A 17,498-nucleotide genomic window follows, 5' to 3' on the forward strand; every position below is an offset into this window, starting at 1 on the left:
AGCCAGCTGTGTTCTGAGCCAGCATTCAGTGGCCAGCAGGGTGAGGGAGGTGATTCTCCCCATCTACTTCACTCTCATGAGACCCCACCTGCAGTACTGCATTCAGTTCTCTGGTCCCCACCATAAAAAGGATGTAGACTTGTTGGAACAAGTCCAGAAGAGGGTCACAAAGATGCTCAGAGGGCTGGGGCACCTCTCCTTTGAAGGCAGACTGAGAAAGCTGGGCTTGTTCAGCCTGGAGAAGACTCCAGGGAGACGTTATTGCTACCTTCCAGTACTTAAAGGGGGCTTACAAGAAATCTGGAGGGACTCTTTACAAGGGCATGTAGTGACATGACAGGTGGGAAAGGCTTTAAGCTACCATAGGGTAGATTTAGACATTAGGAAAACAGTCTTCACTATGAGGATAGTGAGACGCTGGAACAGGTTGCCCAGAGAAGCTGTAGCTGCCCTATTCCTGGAATTGTTCAAAGCCAGGTTGGATGGGTCTTTGAGTAACCTTTTCTAATGGAAAGTGTCCCTGTGTGTGTCAGGGGGTTTGGAACTAAATGATCCTCAATGTCCCTTCCAACCCAAACTATGCTATGATTCTATGATTCTATGATCACTGATAAAGAAATTAAACAGAACTGGCCTGAGTACTGGCTTTTGGGGAACACTACATGATATAACTCCATTCATCACTTGAATATAACTCCATTCACCACTACTCTTTGTACTCATCTATAGTACCAATTTTTTAGCCAGTGAAGAGTATGCCCATCCAAGCCATGAGCAGTGTCTCTAGCAGATTGCTGTGGGAAGTAGTGTCAAAGGCTTTACTAAAGTCTGGGTAGGCAACATTCACAGCCTTTCCCTCACTCCTCATCATGGAAGGAGCCAATCTGGCCCCATAGACTTGTGTGTGTCTAAATGGTGTAGCAGGTTGCTGACTATTTCCCCTGGGTTTAAGGCATTCATTCTGCAATCTATCCCTGTCTTCCAGGTCAGGAGCCAGGCACTCAGAGAACTACTGGTCTTACTATTAAGGACTGAGGCAAAGAAGGCATTAAATATCTCAGCCTGATGAAGGATTACAGATGAGTCTGTGGTGTTAAAGAATGAATGGATCATTAGGCTTCTCTGTGGCTTTATTCATCTCTAAAAGTGACCAAATTTATGTAACATCTGTTAACAGGACCATTAAGTAATTCACCTAGACTTGAAGTTCTTAACAGAGCCTTTTATAGTTCCCTCTTAAATTAAAAATACACTCTGGAGAACATACTCAACCACATTGATTAAAGGAACTTTCAAGATAAATTTCTTCAAAATGAAAAAAAATATAAGTAGACTTAGCACCTCACTGATTTCCTTTGGCTTGACAAACATGAAATTATCCAAAAGATACTGGACACCATCAGATTCTTCTGATTAAACTTATCAAAAGAACTTGACAAGTTTGGTTATGATGAATGTAGACCTGCTATAGAGTATGTCAAAGAAAAAGGGGTCCTTTGCTCCTGAAACAGTCTTCTGAATATCTGAAAATTACTTGAGAGGATAAATCAGAACTCTTTGTTATGTGAATGTGTTATTGAGGTTTGGAGGTAGATTAGGTGGCAAATTTAATCTGTTTAAGGCCAGGGTGCAATACATTGCTGAAGGAGATTGCAGGTGCTGCCTTCTTCACAGAATCACAGAATCCTAAGGGTTGGAAGGGACCTCAAAAGATCATCTAGTCCAACCCTCCTGCAAGAGCAGGGTAACCGAGAGTACATCACACAGGAACTTGTCCAGGCGGGCCTTGAATATCTCCAACGTAGGAGACTCCACAACCGCCCTGGGCAACCTGTTCCAGTGATCTGTCACTCTCACAGTAAAGAAATTTTTCCTGATGTTCACATGGAACCTCCTATGCTCCAGTTTACACCCATTGCCCCTTGTCCTGTCACTGGACATCACTGAAAAAAACCTAGCTCCATCATCCTGACACTCACCCTTTACATATTTGTAAACATTGCTGAGGTCACCCCTCAGTCTTCTCTTCTCCAAGGTAGAGTCCCAGCTCCCTCAGCCTCTCCTCATAAGAGAGATGCTCTATTCCCTTAATCATCTTTGTAGCCCTGCGCTGGACTCTTTCAAGCAATTCCCTGTCCTTCTTGAACGGTGGGGCCAGAACTGGACACAATAATCCAGATGCGGCCTCACCAAGGCAGAGTAGAGGGGGAGGAGGACCTCTCTTGACCTACTACCCACACCCTTTCTAATGCACCCTAGGATGCCATTGGCCTTCTTGGCCACAAGGGCACATTGCTGGCTCATGGTCATCCTCCTATCCACCAGGACCCCCAGGTCCCTTTCCCCTTAACTACTGTCCAGCAGGTCAGCCCCCAACCTGTACTGGCACATGTGGTTGTTCTTCCCCAGATGCAGGACTCTACACTTGCCCTTGTTGAATTTCATCAAGTTCCTCTCCACCCAACTCTCCAGCCTGTCCAGGTCTCGCTGAATGGCAACACAGCCTTCTGGTGTGTCAGCCACTCCTCCCAGTTTAGTATCATCAGCAAACTTGCTGAGGGTACACTCAGTTCCCTCATCCAGGTCATTGATGAAAATATTAAATAGCACTGGTCCCAGCACCGATCCTGAGGGACTCCACTAGTCACAGACCTCCAGCTAGATTCTGCCCCGTTGACCACAACTCTCTGCCTTCTTCCTTCCAACCAGTTCTTGATCCACCTCACTACCTGATCATCAAGCCCACACTTTCTTAGCTTATCTATGAGGATGCTGTGGGAGACAGTATCAAATGCCTTACTGAAATCAAGAAAAACCACATCTACTGCTCTACCATCATCCATCCACCTAGTTACTTGCTCATAGAAGGCTATAAGGTTGGTCAAACATGACTTCCCCTTGGTAAAACCATGTTGGCTGCTCTTAATGACCCCCTCATCCTTGATATGCCTAGAGATGGTGTCAAGAATAAGTTGTTTCATCACCTTTCCAGGGATGGAGGTAAGGCTGACCAGTCTATAATTACCCGGGTCCTCCTTCTTGCCCTTCTTATAGACCGGCGTGACATTTGCCATCCTCCGATCCTCAGGCACCTCACCTGTTTCCCACTGTCGTGGTTTAAACCCAGTCAGGTAACTCGTTCACTCACCCCTCCCCTTCTTTCCCCCCCCTACTCCCAGAGGGGCGGAGAGGAGAATCGAAAAGAATGCAACTCCCACGGGTTGAGATAAGAACAGTTTAGTAACTAAGGTATAACACAGATCACTACTGCTACCACCGATAATAATAATGATAAAGGAAATAACAAGGGAAGAGAATACAACACCTCAGCACCAGCCGACCGATAACTTGCCCCCCTCAGCCCAACCAAGCACCGACCCATACCTCCTCCAACCCTGCAGACTCCCCAGCCCTTCCGGCTAACTCCCAGTTACATCCCGGGCATGACGTGCTGTGGTATGGAATACCTCTTTGGTCAGTTTGGGTCAGTTGTCCTGTCTCTGCTTCCTCCTGGCTTCCCCTCCTCCCTGGCAGAGCATGAGGCTCACAAAGTCCTTGGCCAAACCAAAACATCGCTATCAGCTCTGTTCCCAAGCTGAAAGTCAAAACACTGCACTACACCAGCTACCAAGGAGGAGAAAAATGACTGCTACTGCTGAACCCAGGACACCCACGACTTACAAAGATGATGGAGAGGGGCTCAGCAATGACCTCTGCCAGCTCCCTCAGCACCCGCGGGTATATCCCATCCAGACCCATTGATTTATAGATGTCCAGATTACTTAACTGATCCCTAACCCAATCCTCATCTACCAAAGCAAACTCCTCCTTTATCCTGACTCCTTCCAGAGCTATAGGAATCTGGGTCCCCTGGGGAGAGTCTGCAGGAGTAAAGACAGAGGCAAAGAAGGCATTCAACACCGCTGCCTTCTTTATATCCTCTGTCTCCAGGGCACCCACCTCGTTCAGCAGTGGGCCTATACTGCTTCTTGTGTTAGTTTTATTCGCTATGTACTTGAAGAAGCCCTTTCTATTGTCCTTGACCCGACTTGACAGATTAAGTTCCAAGGAGGCCTTAGCTGTCCTAATTGCTTCCCTACATCCTCTAACAGCTGTCCTATATTCCTCCCAAGTGGCCAGCCCCTCCTTCCATAATCCATAGATTCCCTTTTTCCATAAGAGTTTGCCCAGCAGTTCCTTGTTTAACCATACTGGTCTCCTGGCTCCCCTACTTGACTTCCTACTCATTGGGACACTCTGATCCTGAGCTTTGAAGAAGTGGTTCTTGAATGCTGACCAACTATCTTGAGCCCCTTTACCACCCTTTGCCATGATACTTCCCTTAGCAATTGATTGAAGAGGCCAAAGTTGGCCCTTCGGAAATCCAGAAATGTGGCCTTGCTAGGTATTCTATTCCTCCTACACAAGATCCTAAATTCCACCATCTCATGGTCACTGCAGCCGAGGCTGCCATTGACCGTCACTACTTCAACCAGACCCTCCTTGTTGGTGAGTACCAGATCCAGCAGCGCTCCTCTCCTAGTTGATTCGTCCACCATTTACATTAAGAAGTTATCATCAGGTTGACGTTTATTCTCAGGAAAGCACTGTTCGGTTATTAATTTGTACAGGTAAATATAAATATGCATAATTTCCGTATACACAGTATGCATATATTTATATATTTACATAAATACATAAAATGTTTTAAGGAACCTAAAATGTGGATGAATGCCAAGTCAGTCTGAAATTAATAATTAAATAAATCATATTAACAATTTTGCTACAACAGATCTCTTTTCCATAGTCATCAGTGCTTCACTTATTCTGCTAGGAGAGGGAGGATTTCACATTCCATCATTTGACCTTAAAGTTTCTGCAGGGACCATCTCTGCTTTTTTAACAATGTGCATCAAATTCGTTTTGGAGACTCATTGCTCTAGCAGAATGCAGGCGAGGTCTGTGATTAAAAGATTGCTCTGCTAAAGCCCAGGTCATTGTCAAACAGTACCAGAAGGCTGTGGGACTGGCAAAAATATGATGAGCTGATATCACAGACAAGAAATACAGAAACAAAAGTATCATATAATAAATATTAATAAAATAGGGCATTCCTTCTGACCTCTGTCTTTTAAGCTTTTGGGGTGCACTCGGATTGCTCTCTTTAAACAAACAAAAAATGGTCATTTCCTACACCTTAATGTATCCATGATCATCTGAGGTGGGGGCTATGGCACATGATGCCCTGGATAGGCATGATCTGAGCTGGTAACACAGGTGCTACGAATCTATATATTACAGGAGCCCAGCTTTCAGAAAAGCAGCAAATAATGCAAATTGATCCTGCCTTTCTATTCTGCTCCCATGAGACCTCACTTGGAGTATTGTGTACAGTTCTGGTGTCCTCAACATAAAAAGGACATGGAACTGTTGGAACAAGTCCAGAGAAGGGTCATGAGGATGATCAGGGGACTGGAGCACCTCCTGTATGAAGATAGGCTGAGAAAGTTGGGGCTGTTCAGCCTGGAGAAGAGAAGGCTGAGTGGAGACCTCATAGCAGCCTTCCAGTATCTGAAGGCGGCCTATAAGGATGCTGGGGAGGGACTCTTCACTAGGGACTGTAGTGATAGGACAAGGGGTAACAGGTTCAAACTTAAACAGGGGAAGTTTAGATTGGATATAAGGAAGAAGTTCTTTACTGTAAGGGTGGTGAGGCACTAGAATAGGTTGCCCAAGGAAGTTGTGAATGCTCCATCCCTGGTAGTATTAAAGGTCAGGTTGGACAGAGTCTTGGGTGACATTGTTTAGTGTGAGGTGTCCCTGCCCATGGCAGGGGGGCTGGAACTAGATGATCTTAAGGTCCTTTCTAACCCTAACTATTCTATGATTCTAAATTACAGCACAGACTGGAAGTATGTATAGTGGGGCTCATGATTTTTGAAGCTTTTACTCTTCAGCTCAGTTTCTTGTAATAAGCCTAACTTCTTATTGTAATCTCATGTCCCTGGGAATGGAGTCTTTAAATAACCAGACTTGAACATAACCACCAGACTTGCCATAAAACAACAAGATTTTGCAATACTGTGAGCAATTGCATTGCTCTGAGCAAGCAAAACGGGGAACACAATAGCAGTTGCTTAAACTGGCCTATTAATCTTTAAAAGTGCTCCCGGATGCAGGTAGAAACATTCTGGTTAATCTCAAAAGAGGGAATTATTTTTCTTGTCAGAAATTTTAACATTCAAGTAAGTTTTTAAGTCTTTTTATGGTGCTTTTTAATGTCATTGTAGTCTGGTACAGAACCTTAAATTTAGGACCCACTCTCTCTTGCATCTATCTCCAGCATAACATTTATCTCCTTACATAGCAAAAGTTGTTATAGTGTCGGTATAGTTGGGACGGTGAGACAGAGCACAGAACCCATCAGAAATTAAGGAAATTATTAAAATTAACTGTACTGTTATTGTGACATTGTATTCTTAATCAAGCCTTTATCCCCATAGTTTCTTTTTGTTCACAACCACTGTGGACAAGATACAGTTGTTTGGATAATGACAAAGATGATCCCTGTGTTGACTAGAAGCTACGTTGCATCTGTTCCTCATACTGGATTATGTGGGCTTTTGGCACAAACTGTGTCTATTAGTTGCATACAAGCTTAACTACTCTGGACCTCAGAGAGCAGACTTAGGCCTCTTAAGGGATCTGCTTGGTAGAGTACCATCAGGTAAAGCCCTGGAGGGAAGAGAAGCCCAAGAAAGCTGATCAGTGTTCAAGCATCAGATCATCCAAGCTCAGAAGTGATGCAATCCAACAAAGAGGAAGTCAGGCAAAATTGCCAGGAGGCCTCCTTGACAAACTCAAACACAAAAAGGAAGCCTACAGAGTTTGGAAGCAATGACAGGTACCGTGGGAGGAATACAGAGAAATAGAGCAGCTAGGGGTCAGGTTAGGAAAGCTAAAGCCCTGACAGAATTAAATCTCTCCAGGGATATCAAGGGCAATAAGAAAAGTTTCTATAGATATGTTGGTGATAAATGGAAGACTAGGGAAACTGTAGGCCCTTTCTGGATGGAAACAGAAGACCTGGTTATGAGGGATATGGAGAAAGTTAATGTACTTAAGGAGATTTTTCCCTTGGTCTTCTCCAGAAAATGAAAATCCAAACCATTCTATGATTCTATGAAATTGATTCTGGTATTTGTACTATAGAAAAATTATCCAAAATATTAATGCCTGGTACTGGCAGTACACTTTTTGTGTTTTGAACATAACTATTGCTTCCATATCACAAATATGGACAGAAATACAGGACACAAGCTAAAAACATCACACTGAGACAAAAGGATTCTGTGAAAAGAAAGCATCTTAATCTGTCACAGGTTCTCTACCTTTTCAGCTCCTGGTGTTGCAACTGGCATATTGGGAACCGGAAGGTGACCTTCCTGTGGCTTTCATCAAGTATATTGTTGTTGTTCTTACTGACTAGCCGAATTTGTTTAAAGTGTAAGTAGCAGGCAGAGTATTTCAAATGAAGAGAGGGAAAGCAGCCTACCCACTGTGAGTACATGTAGCTGTTCCCATTGCACCTCCAGTGAGACTTGCTTTCTGAAGTGCAGGCTGCTGTGCCAGGGCAGATGTGGAATCTGGGAAGTTTTCCAGAGAAATCATTAAAAAATGAGGTTCTCAACATTAGCTGCTGTGTTTACCTTTTCTTTCTTTCTTGGACTGTCACTAAAAACATTACCAACACTGACAGTGGATGATGGACTGGGAGCATGAACAACTTGCAGAAGAGCATGGAGGCAAATGCTGTGTTGTCCAGTGCACTTGAATCTTTCTTCAACAATCAGTAGCTTTTTTATATAATCATAGAATAGTTAGGGTTGGAAAGGACCTTAAGATCATCTAGTTCCAGCCCCCCTGCCATGGGCAGGGACACCTCACACTAAGCCGTGTCACCCAAAGCTCGTTCCAACCTGACGTTGAACACTGCCAGGGATGGAGCATTCTCAGCTTCCTTGGGCAGCACATTCCAGTGCCTCACCACCCTCACAGTAAAGAACTTCTTCCTTATATCAAACAATAAAATAGCTTTCACTGCTCTTGCACCATTTGACCCTGGGCAAACTAGCCACAAGAAAGAGTTAGTCTGTGGTATTTGTCACATTGGGATGCCTATGGTTCAAAAGACAGAAGACTACAGAAGAACAGTTTTAGCATGATCAAGCCAGGCCAGACCTATCCATTTTAAGTGTAGAAATTCAGTCCCCATCAACATTGCAAGACTCTTCTCAATAGGTATGTGCTTTCTTAGCCAGTGTATTTGTTGAATGCTTAGACGCTGAATACAGTGCTGAGGCACATGAGTCTGATCCTTTCTGCTTTGAGTATCAATAAATAAAATATGACAAAATAGTGTGGGAAGAGCTTTCTATAGTGATTTGAGCCAGTTTGTCTTTGAGGGAAGATATGGTGGTGTCAAGTTTTAATCTTGTGGTATTTCAAATGTATGCTTAACTCCATGGAGATCTCAGCAATATCATTTTAAAACAAAAGGAAAGAAAAAGGTTAAAATGTTCTTGCTGAGACTCAAATTTGCTTCACATTATAAACTCCTTTTTCAAATGTGTTCACAGTTTTATTAGACTTTTGATCAGAATATTTTGTGGCCCATAATTGGAATGCTTTCACATTTTTATTTTACTTTTTTTTATATACCAAGAGTTTTTCAAGCCGCCTTTTACATTTCCTGGCTTTCTGCTATGAGAAGTTTTCCCACAGCATTTGTGCTGGTGGCTGTATGTGGCCTGCCAATGATGTTTCTAGGTTTTTACTATTACAGTTACATTTCAGTCTTGTCTCGATTCTTCATTTCAGTCAAAATCAAATACAGCCTGAGTAAGGGACACAGCAATCTGCACAAACCCTTGACTTCACATAAACCCTCGATTTCACACAAACCCTCATCCTATTCCCAGTATTTAAAACTTGAGGCACTGAAGCAGTGCTTGCAGTTTGCCATCACTCCAGGCCTGTCTTTCTTACCTCTGGATCATCATAGGGAATAGGTGAGAGCAATTTTCAGACTAAGTGTTCAGCTTAATTACATGTCAAGGACTCCATTGGAGCACAACAGCTTTTCTGGGCTGTCATGACATCTTTGTGCTCATTCTGAACTTCCTGTGACAAGCGATGAGTAAGACTCACATTGATCCAATCACACTTTCTAATGCCATTTTTTCTTTTAGGCTTGGAGCTTTTTTCTGTTGTAGTGTGTTAGCTCTCTGGGCTTTTTTCTCAGACAGACTGCCGCAAAAAGGAGGTAGACCAAGGAAGAGTCATAAGCCATGAAGCTGGGATTTGAGCACGGACCTAATTATTGTCAAAGATCAGAGCTCATTTTTAAGGGCAGCAAGTTTCAAAAAGCAGCCCTTTGCTGGCTCTTACGACTTGTTCTTGTGACTAATACTAACCCTGCATGAGGAGTACAGCAGTATGCTTCTCTTGCTGACTTCTTGCCTTCTGGCTTTCTAACAGGGTGGAAAACTAAGATAATGCTGCTAATGAGGGTCTTTGGCTAATAGCTGGTGCTTATGCTTCAAAGTACTCCTACAATTAGAGCAGGTTTTCTTAACACTGGAACATATCATTTGTATCTAATGAGGATTAATGTCTCCTTGAAATTAGATACTAGAGGAATGTGTGTGTCCCTTATCCATGTCAACACCACTACATCTTAACTATGAACCTAATTGGGTGTAGAGAATTACAAGGAAATGTGCTGGGATTTTCCTAGCATTGTGCATATTATCTTTTTATTACCTGTTGAAAAGTTGTTTGAATAAAAATCTTTTCTTCTCACCGGTAAAAACAGAAACTGGATAGTCAGACAAATCTAGAGTGTCCTTGATACTCTTGGGATGTGAATAGTTTTTTGCCTCAACCTAATTAATGGTTATTTATAATAAGCATTATAGTATGTATTAATAAAATAATAAGTGCTAGGAAGGGCTAGATACCACACAATCAACAATAAATAAAGTCAAGGTATCTAACAGTATGCTTTGTCAAGCCTTAGTGCTCTTGCACCTTTCTGTAAAATTTCAGGTGTTGACTGCTGTCTCGTGGAGGGAAAAGTGCTTCTCCTCCATCCTCCCCCAACGTGCTAATGCCTTTTGTTACAATTTTCCTAAAAGTGTATTTTTCAGATAATAAGAAGCAATGAAAGAAATACAAACTAGCATGTCATAAAGCAGAAACATACAGTGAAAAAAAAATATTTCTACAATGCATAATCATCATGTCACAGTGTAATATTTATTTGCTATACAAGGCAGTCTTGGTGTGTTGAGGGTTTTTTCCTGGAGTTTTAGTGTCCTTTTACTTTACACCCGGTGACTTTAGTTAGTCTTACTTTCTCGTTAATTTTTTGTGTTGTTAGTATAGGCACTGTATATAAAGTATGCAGAAGTAAACAAAAGGAACACAATCCTTATTATTGCTCTTTAGTTTTACAATAAATCGGTCTATGCTATTATCTGTTAAAGTGTATCTAGATTCACAACCTAAAAATAGAATAATAAAATCATAGAATGGTTTGGGTCAGAAAGGACCGTCAAAGATTGTCTACTCTAACCTCCCTGTCATGGGCACGGTCATCTTTCACTAGAACAGGTTGCTGAAAACCCTGCCTAATAGAAAATGTCCATTTGAAAACAAATGTAGAATTTAAGTAGATATAATGAAATTAAATGTTATCTCCAAGCACTTAGAAACAGTATTACTGAGACTTAAAGGGATTACATCGCACCTAAAAGAAAATACCTGCTGCAGCAATGATTTTCAATAATGATCAAAATTAATCCTTGGGCTGACAGCCAACACAAATCCTATATATAGTTTAAAAGCTTAAAAAACTTTAGACAGTTAAGTGGGACTCTCCATCAATAGAAGGGTGGTTATTGGGCTGATCCTACACTCGGAAGCAAACTTCTTACCACAGACTGGAGTATTGCTATAGTGCTGACTGAAAAGGGAAAAGAGTAATTTCCCTAAGTCCCACATGATTTTCCTGGGAGTCCTGGTATCTGTGTTCTGCCTCCTCTTAGTTTATGGAATCTGTCTGAGAGGTTACCAGCTCAGGAAGTATAGTTTACCCACTGATGTATGGAATACAAGGCAAGACAAATGTAATGGGTCTGAAGCTCAGAAGACAGCAGCTTTACATCCATGATTGAAATTTCAATTGTTAAATGAATCCCAACCGGATTTGTCAAAGAGACTACTTGATGTCTCTTGTACAGAGCAGGAAACTGAGTTTCTTGCTATGAAGCAGCATTCTTTTCACAAGAAATATGCAGTTTACATTACATCATCTGCTGAAGATTAAGCATTTTATACACATTTGCTTAATGATAGCTTGTGTTGTACACTGTGAAGTTGTGATGTACACTGGAAGGTAGTGCATGTTCTGTTGAAAAACTTTTGAGCATCTGCTTGTACTTTCTGAAAGAATTCTGAATTTTAGTTAAACATGCAACTACAAATAAGCCTCTTGGGCAGCAGCTTTTCCACCATTCACAGTGTTTCCAAGCTCTGAATTCACAAATACTGAAACACACCCAAAAGTGTGCTGATATTTAAAACCTCTACACCCAGGCAAAGAGCTTTTGAATTTTCTATACTTCTGAAAATTACTATGAAGATACAGGTTAATTTTTGATGCCTGGCACATTTGACTCATTTTATGGATTAAGAACCTCCAAGAAGTTAGAGAGGAGTGTGCTTCAGCCACTAACAACAAAAAAGGATTGATTTTTGTCAGGCTTTCTTCTATTGATTGGCAGCTTAACATTTATCAGCTCAAACAGCTTATGGCTGCCATTTTGTGAAGTAATGTTTTAGAGGTCAAGCTAATGCACCAGATGGTTTTGTTTGCATTTCTGAAACTGATCTTTGCTGGGCCATCATTACCTACTTTTACCTGCTTCCAGGACTCAGAACATAATAGACACAGTGAAAAGTAATTATAGAAAGATGTTCTCCCAGCCTTATCCAGAATTTCTGAATAATAATATTTTTTTTTTTAAAAAAAAGGCAACAAGTGTGGTCATGACGTCTCTTTTGGTTTTAATCAAAGAATTTAACTATAATGTTGTTGTTTCCTTCTCTGCATGACTAGCAGCCTTTAAATATGAACCTGACTGTCTAGTTAAGCATCTCTAAACATGACCATCAAGTCAAGCAATTTATTTTAATCACCCCAAGAACCAAACATAAGTGTATCCCAGAAATGATTTTATTTCTAAGAGATGTTTGTTCTGACCACATGACTAATTCTTACATTTTAAATGTGTCAGCAACATTTACCATGCTGTTTCCCTATGCAAATTTACCATTTTTCTGTGCCACTGGTGTGAACTAACCAAGCACGAACACTGAAACAGGGCATAATAATCAAAACTTAAAGAGAAAAAAAAAAATTAAAAGAGGAAATATCCCTTGAGAGCAAAGAAAGATTTGACACTGGAGCCACTAACATCACAATTCATTTCCACAGTTGTGATAACAGTTATAAAGTGTTACCTTGACATATTTGCTACACACTAACCTGCATGGCAAATCCATATACCTACTCAACAAAGACTTACTGAAAAAATGAGAATCAAGTATGTGTGTATTGCTTGACAGATGACATTTCTTACAGTTGACAGTTTTTAAAAACACTTGATAACACTGTGCAATCTTTGGCATTGTTTTATGGAGAAAGCCTTGGCTGTTTCCTGAGACCTTATATTTATAATTATATTTTCATTAAACTGAATTGTCTGTCAGCTCCTGATTTTAAAAGTTATTTTCATATTGCAGATGAAAACGTTCTGAACCAACATGAAGGAATGACATGCAAAGTCAAAAGAGAAATGCCTCATCAACTGTAAATAATGCTTCAGCAAATCTGCATTTTAAGGGTAAAGAAGTTATGGAGACCAAAACAGCAAAGCAGATTTCTTACTGCTAACTGGCAGTAACAAAGACTGGCAGAATATAATTCAGCTGTCAATTTTCAGGTGTGGCCAGAATAAGCACAGTTAACAGAGGAAAACAACAGGACTCCTGCAATTGGAATGTGGACCAAATCTCCCTTTGGTCAGGATGAAAATAAACAGCCACAGACAGACTGACAGGCCAGATTTTCAGAGATGCAAAGGGCAACAGGGGTATTTTGTGGGCATATGGCTGGCAATTTTGCACACACTTTTTACAATTACCTTGGAGTTGAGAGGTTTTCACACTTCTTCCTTCCCTTTCTCCTAGGAAACTGATCTCATGACCTTTAACATCTCAATGCACCGCTCTTGGTGGCGGGAACACGGGCCGGGCTGCATACGAAGGGTGGTGCGTCCTTCTGCCCCTGGCATCCTGGAGGATTATTCCTACGTCTCCGTGACGGGCTGCATCATTGATTTCCAGTACCTAGAGGTCATTCACAGCGCTATCCAAATACTCCTCTCTGTAAGTTCAAGTTTCTTTTTGCAGTCAGATTCCAGCAGTCCTTTCACATGCAGCCTGCTGCTGTTTGGTGTCTTTCTCCTGACAGAGGGATGTAGTAGGTGATGGATGACAGCACAGAGTTTTAGTTGGTTTTGATCTTTTAAATATCTCTAATTTTGAACTAGAGAATGATATTCACATTATTAAAATGTGCACTGCTCCTATCTCACAAAGCTCTGTGCAGCCACAATCTCCATTCTGGCCTTTGATGGGACAGGTGAAAATTAACTCAGGTTCTTGGGTCTCATTCATTGAGACATATACAGCAAAGGAGAGCAAATTAGTTCAAGATTAATTTGGTTAAAGCTTTCTGAAGTTCACAATCAATGATGATATTTATTCAGGCCTGAATGTACATATATTTTACATCGTATATGGCTGTGTTTCTTCCCAAAGTGAGATATGGTTGTAACTCTTGAAAAAGGTCAGAGAAGTATTAGAAATTAAAGTACCCATTTATATTTAACCATGTTGTTTGTTCTTTCCTGAAAGCTCTGCATTATCAGAATATTCCACCTCCGTGATTGGAGTTGCAATACCAGTCAAAAACTGCGAATACAAGAACTCACTACAAAATGCCTGCAGTGCAGGAAAGTGCTGGGCTGGATAAGTTGCTTTGGGAGCAACAGCCCATTCTTGGACACAGTCTTTCCTTAGTCTGATGGCTGCTTCTGCTTGTGATTAAAAGTTGTTTGGTGTGAGCTGCATGTGATCTTTTAGAAGTGGTAGCTCTTTCTATACAAAGTTGCATGTAGTACGGCGTATCCCAAATAGGTGCACAGAGGTCTGATACACCCCAGATGCCCAGACCTATTCTGAGAATATAAATGCTCATAGTTTGTTGTCCTAATGATGGTGATCAGTTCTTGTCAGACAATGTGAGAAGAGATGCAGTCTGCAGTCCACACCTACTAGTCAGGTGAGCTACCTGGTCTGAACAACCAAAGGGCTGGGTATTCCTGGTCTATTTAGTACTTCACACTGTTTTGATGACTGCATGGTAAATACTTCCACTAGCAAAGTAGAAGGGATCTGCATGATAAATCTCACTCATTAGTTTAAATTTACTTTCACATTTTAATATGGTTTTTTTTTCAAGATAAGGACATCTCTCTTTTGAAAGAAAATAGTTAGTGTATGTGGCTGTATCTGTCATCCTGTCCAACTGTCTTGAATGAAGTAGTCTGAAAGTTCAAGGTATCTTCTTTTCATTACTAAATGCCTTTTGTAAGATGCCGAGTGCTCTTTCCTTGCCACTGCTTTTACTCAGAATTTGGTCAATTTGTATCTTACATCAGTGATTAATGAACTTCCACTTGACAATCCAGGTCTGAATTAGCAGACTTGGTTAGTGGACCAGTGACATCACATGCACCTGCACAAGCTATGTGTCTGCTCCTGTCAGCTTCTCAGGCATCAGTGATATCACAAACACCTACATAAGCCTTCTCCTGACTGTTGTTCAGTCAGGCAGCAAAGACAGGATCTTTTCCAGTGAAGTCAAATTTTCTTGAGGCCCAGCCCTGTGTATGTCACCATACATTATAACGTTTCTGTGAAAGCAGACCTTGCAGAAGAATTTTGCACACTATATCTGTAAAGCTCAACTGAATGCACCTTCCTTACTCTAGTGAGGGCCTGGTATTCAAAGAAGGTTCTTTTTCCTCTCTTGTCACACAGCATCATTCCCTCTGTTTCATAAGGCTGTTTCTATAAGGAAATATGTTTTGTGTTAGAAATTTTTAGAATTTTCTAGATTCTTTGTGATTAGAAACAAATTTAGAGTTCAGTTGGAATCAGGAACAGTTTTTTCCTCTGCATTTGTCAGTGCAGTACTATTCTGGTCAAAATTTACGAAATGGAAGGAACACAAATATTAGTATTAAAATAATAGAATAAAAACAGTTAATAGATGCAAACTGAAAGAAACATGAAAGTGGAAAAGTATAAAAACTATGTAATAATTACAAAGCATAAGATGTAACAGGCCTTCCCTTTCTTATGGAGTAAATGATTGCCTGGAACAATCATAAATAAATTCTGGATACAATTCATTACAATTCATGAAACGAGTTCAAAATGTGCCAGGAACTTGTAAGGCTTGACTGTGAATTAAATAGTTGCCAGTTTCAGATATTGCTTTAGACTGAAATACACAATGTTAAAATTAAAATCACATACACAAAGTAAGGGTTTTTCTTTCCAGTGTTAGTATCTTGCTGTCGCATCTGTGGCATGCTATGATTAGCATACCATGAGTCTGTACTTCAGTTCCCATTCTGAACTGTAATTTAGGATTAATTAATTTTTTCTCACGCGGGAGAGAAGTCACCACCTAGATGATCAAATTTGCTGCAGTTTCCTCCCATTTCCTGAGTACTGTTGGCCTGAGCAAGTTCCCATTCATTTTGGATGCATAACTGCTTTCCTAATTGGGGTACCAATTTCAGTTGCTAGTTAAAAGGTCATTGAGTTTGCCTTTTTACAGTACTGAAGAATTGTAGATCCTTCTTTTTCCTTTTCCTAGTAGGTAGTCCTAAAAGTAGCTTATTCCTTTTTGGACCTTACAACCTACTTAATTTTCATAACATTTTTATGTAGCAGTGGTGGCGTAACAAACCATTTTACAGTGTAACAAAAACTTTATTGGTATAACAAATCATTTTATCATGCTAACCCTTCTCCAAATGACCAGGAAGGTGCGCACTTCCATTTGGAAGGGAGTTAGAGCCTCTGTAAGAAGAAATCCCTCCAGGGGTAAATATTGGATACCTGTGGAGACACATAACTGGCTAGCAGCAGTTCTCCATTTTTCAAAGGTGACTTTTCTCTTTTTTTTTTTTTTTTTTTAACTGACATGGAATTTTTTATATGCACAGATTACTGCAGCTGGGACTAGATTGGACCCTGCTTCAGGGAGCAGGCTCAACAGCCGTTTCTTTAATTCTGACACAGTAAAGCTCTTTTTGTATTTGCTTTATAGTGGTTTCTAAAAAAAAAACAACTATCTTTTCTTGATGAAACAGTCACTTTGCTGCTCATCCTGATTCTGGGTGGCCCTTGAAGTGACTGGAAGTTGAAGGTGTTAAACATTTCTTTCAACTCAGGTGAAATCAAGAGAAATATGAGAGAATGGTATGAAATTTGCAGAAAAGAAGAGACATACCTAAAACCTAGAAGGGGTGAAAAAAAAGTAAGAAAAATCTCTAAACCTAGAAGCATACAAAGCATTTGAACTGTTCAGCATGTTGATGCTGACCAAATACAGGTCCATCTGTTGCCTCTTATAAGTGTCAATTACAGAAACCCGTAGGTGACACCAAGACGTAGAGATGAGCAACACTTATCACAAAAAAAATCCCACTCCTGCAGAGTGGCCTGGTTTTCACTACACTATAAAGTCAGGCAAAGGTGTAATATAGGATGATTAAGAGTATTGCGTCCTTTCCGTTGTGGAGTGAAAAGCAGTGAACATATCTGCCTAAGGTAAAGTTAGGCACAAATCAGTGGAGAATAGCTTATCAGTAACACTACCAAGTGCAAAACATAGCCAGAAAAAAGGTATTACTTTTTACAGAATGAAGCTGTAATATCACAAATGTAGGAAAAAGCACTTGTGGAAGCCAAATTTGGAGTTGGATAATGTGGCGACCATGAGTCTGGATGATTCTCCTGCAAGACAGATAGTCTACATCTATACACATAAATTAAGCATGCCAGTGGAACTGGGTACTGAAGCCAACTGGGTCAGAACAGCTCACATCTCTGCTGATGGTCTCAGCCTCCAAAACCAGCCTAGTTGGTTCAAGCTACCCAGTGGGAATAATCTATGGGAGTATTCTCTTGCGCAAAACTGTGCCTGGGAACTGTGTGCGGAGAGTGGTAGCTAGAGCAGGCCAACCTCCCACACACATAGCGGCATGGGCGACAGTGTGCCAGTGCCA

General features: G+C 40.9%; 1 protein-coding gene across 5 annotated transcripts in view; it reads left to right on the forward strand.

The window, feature by feature from the left end:
- Window positions 1–17,498, forward strand: part of NKAIN3 (sodium/potassium transporting ATPase interacting 3) — a 353,633-nt gene that overhangs the window by 253,259 nt on the left and 82,876 nt on the right. For all 5 annotated transcript variants that reach the window (XR_008974503.1, XM_057426133.1, XM_057426132.1 and 2 more), the window contains one exon: window positions 13,318–13,515. Coding sequence is in view for 4 of the 5 variants with exons in the window: in XM_057426133.1 (XP_057282116.1) it covers window positions 13,318–13,515 (198 nt within the window). In the remaining variant the exon portion in view is untranslated. The remainder of the gene's footprint in view (window positions 1–13,317; window positions 13,516–17,498) is intronic.

Source organism: Pezoporus wallicus, unplaced genomic scaffold (assembly GCF_028554395.1).
Source record: "Pezoporus wallicus isolate ANWC-B61680 ecotype Strahan unplaced genomic scaffold, APGP_CSIRO_Pwel_v1 contig_4131, whole genome shotgun sequence".
In the NCBI taxonomy this organism is placed as follows: Eukaryota; Metazoa; Chordata; class Aves; order Psittaciformes; family Psittacidae; genus Pezoporus; species Pezoporus wallicus.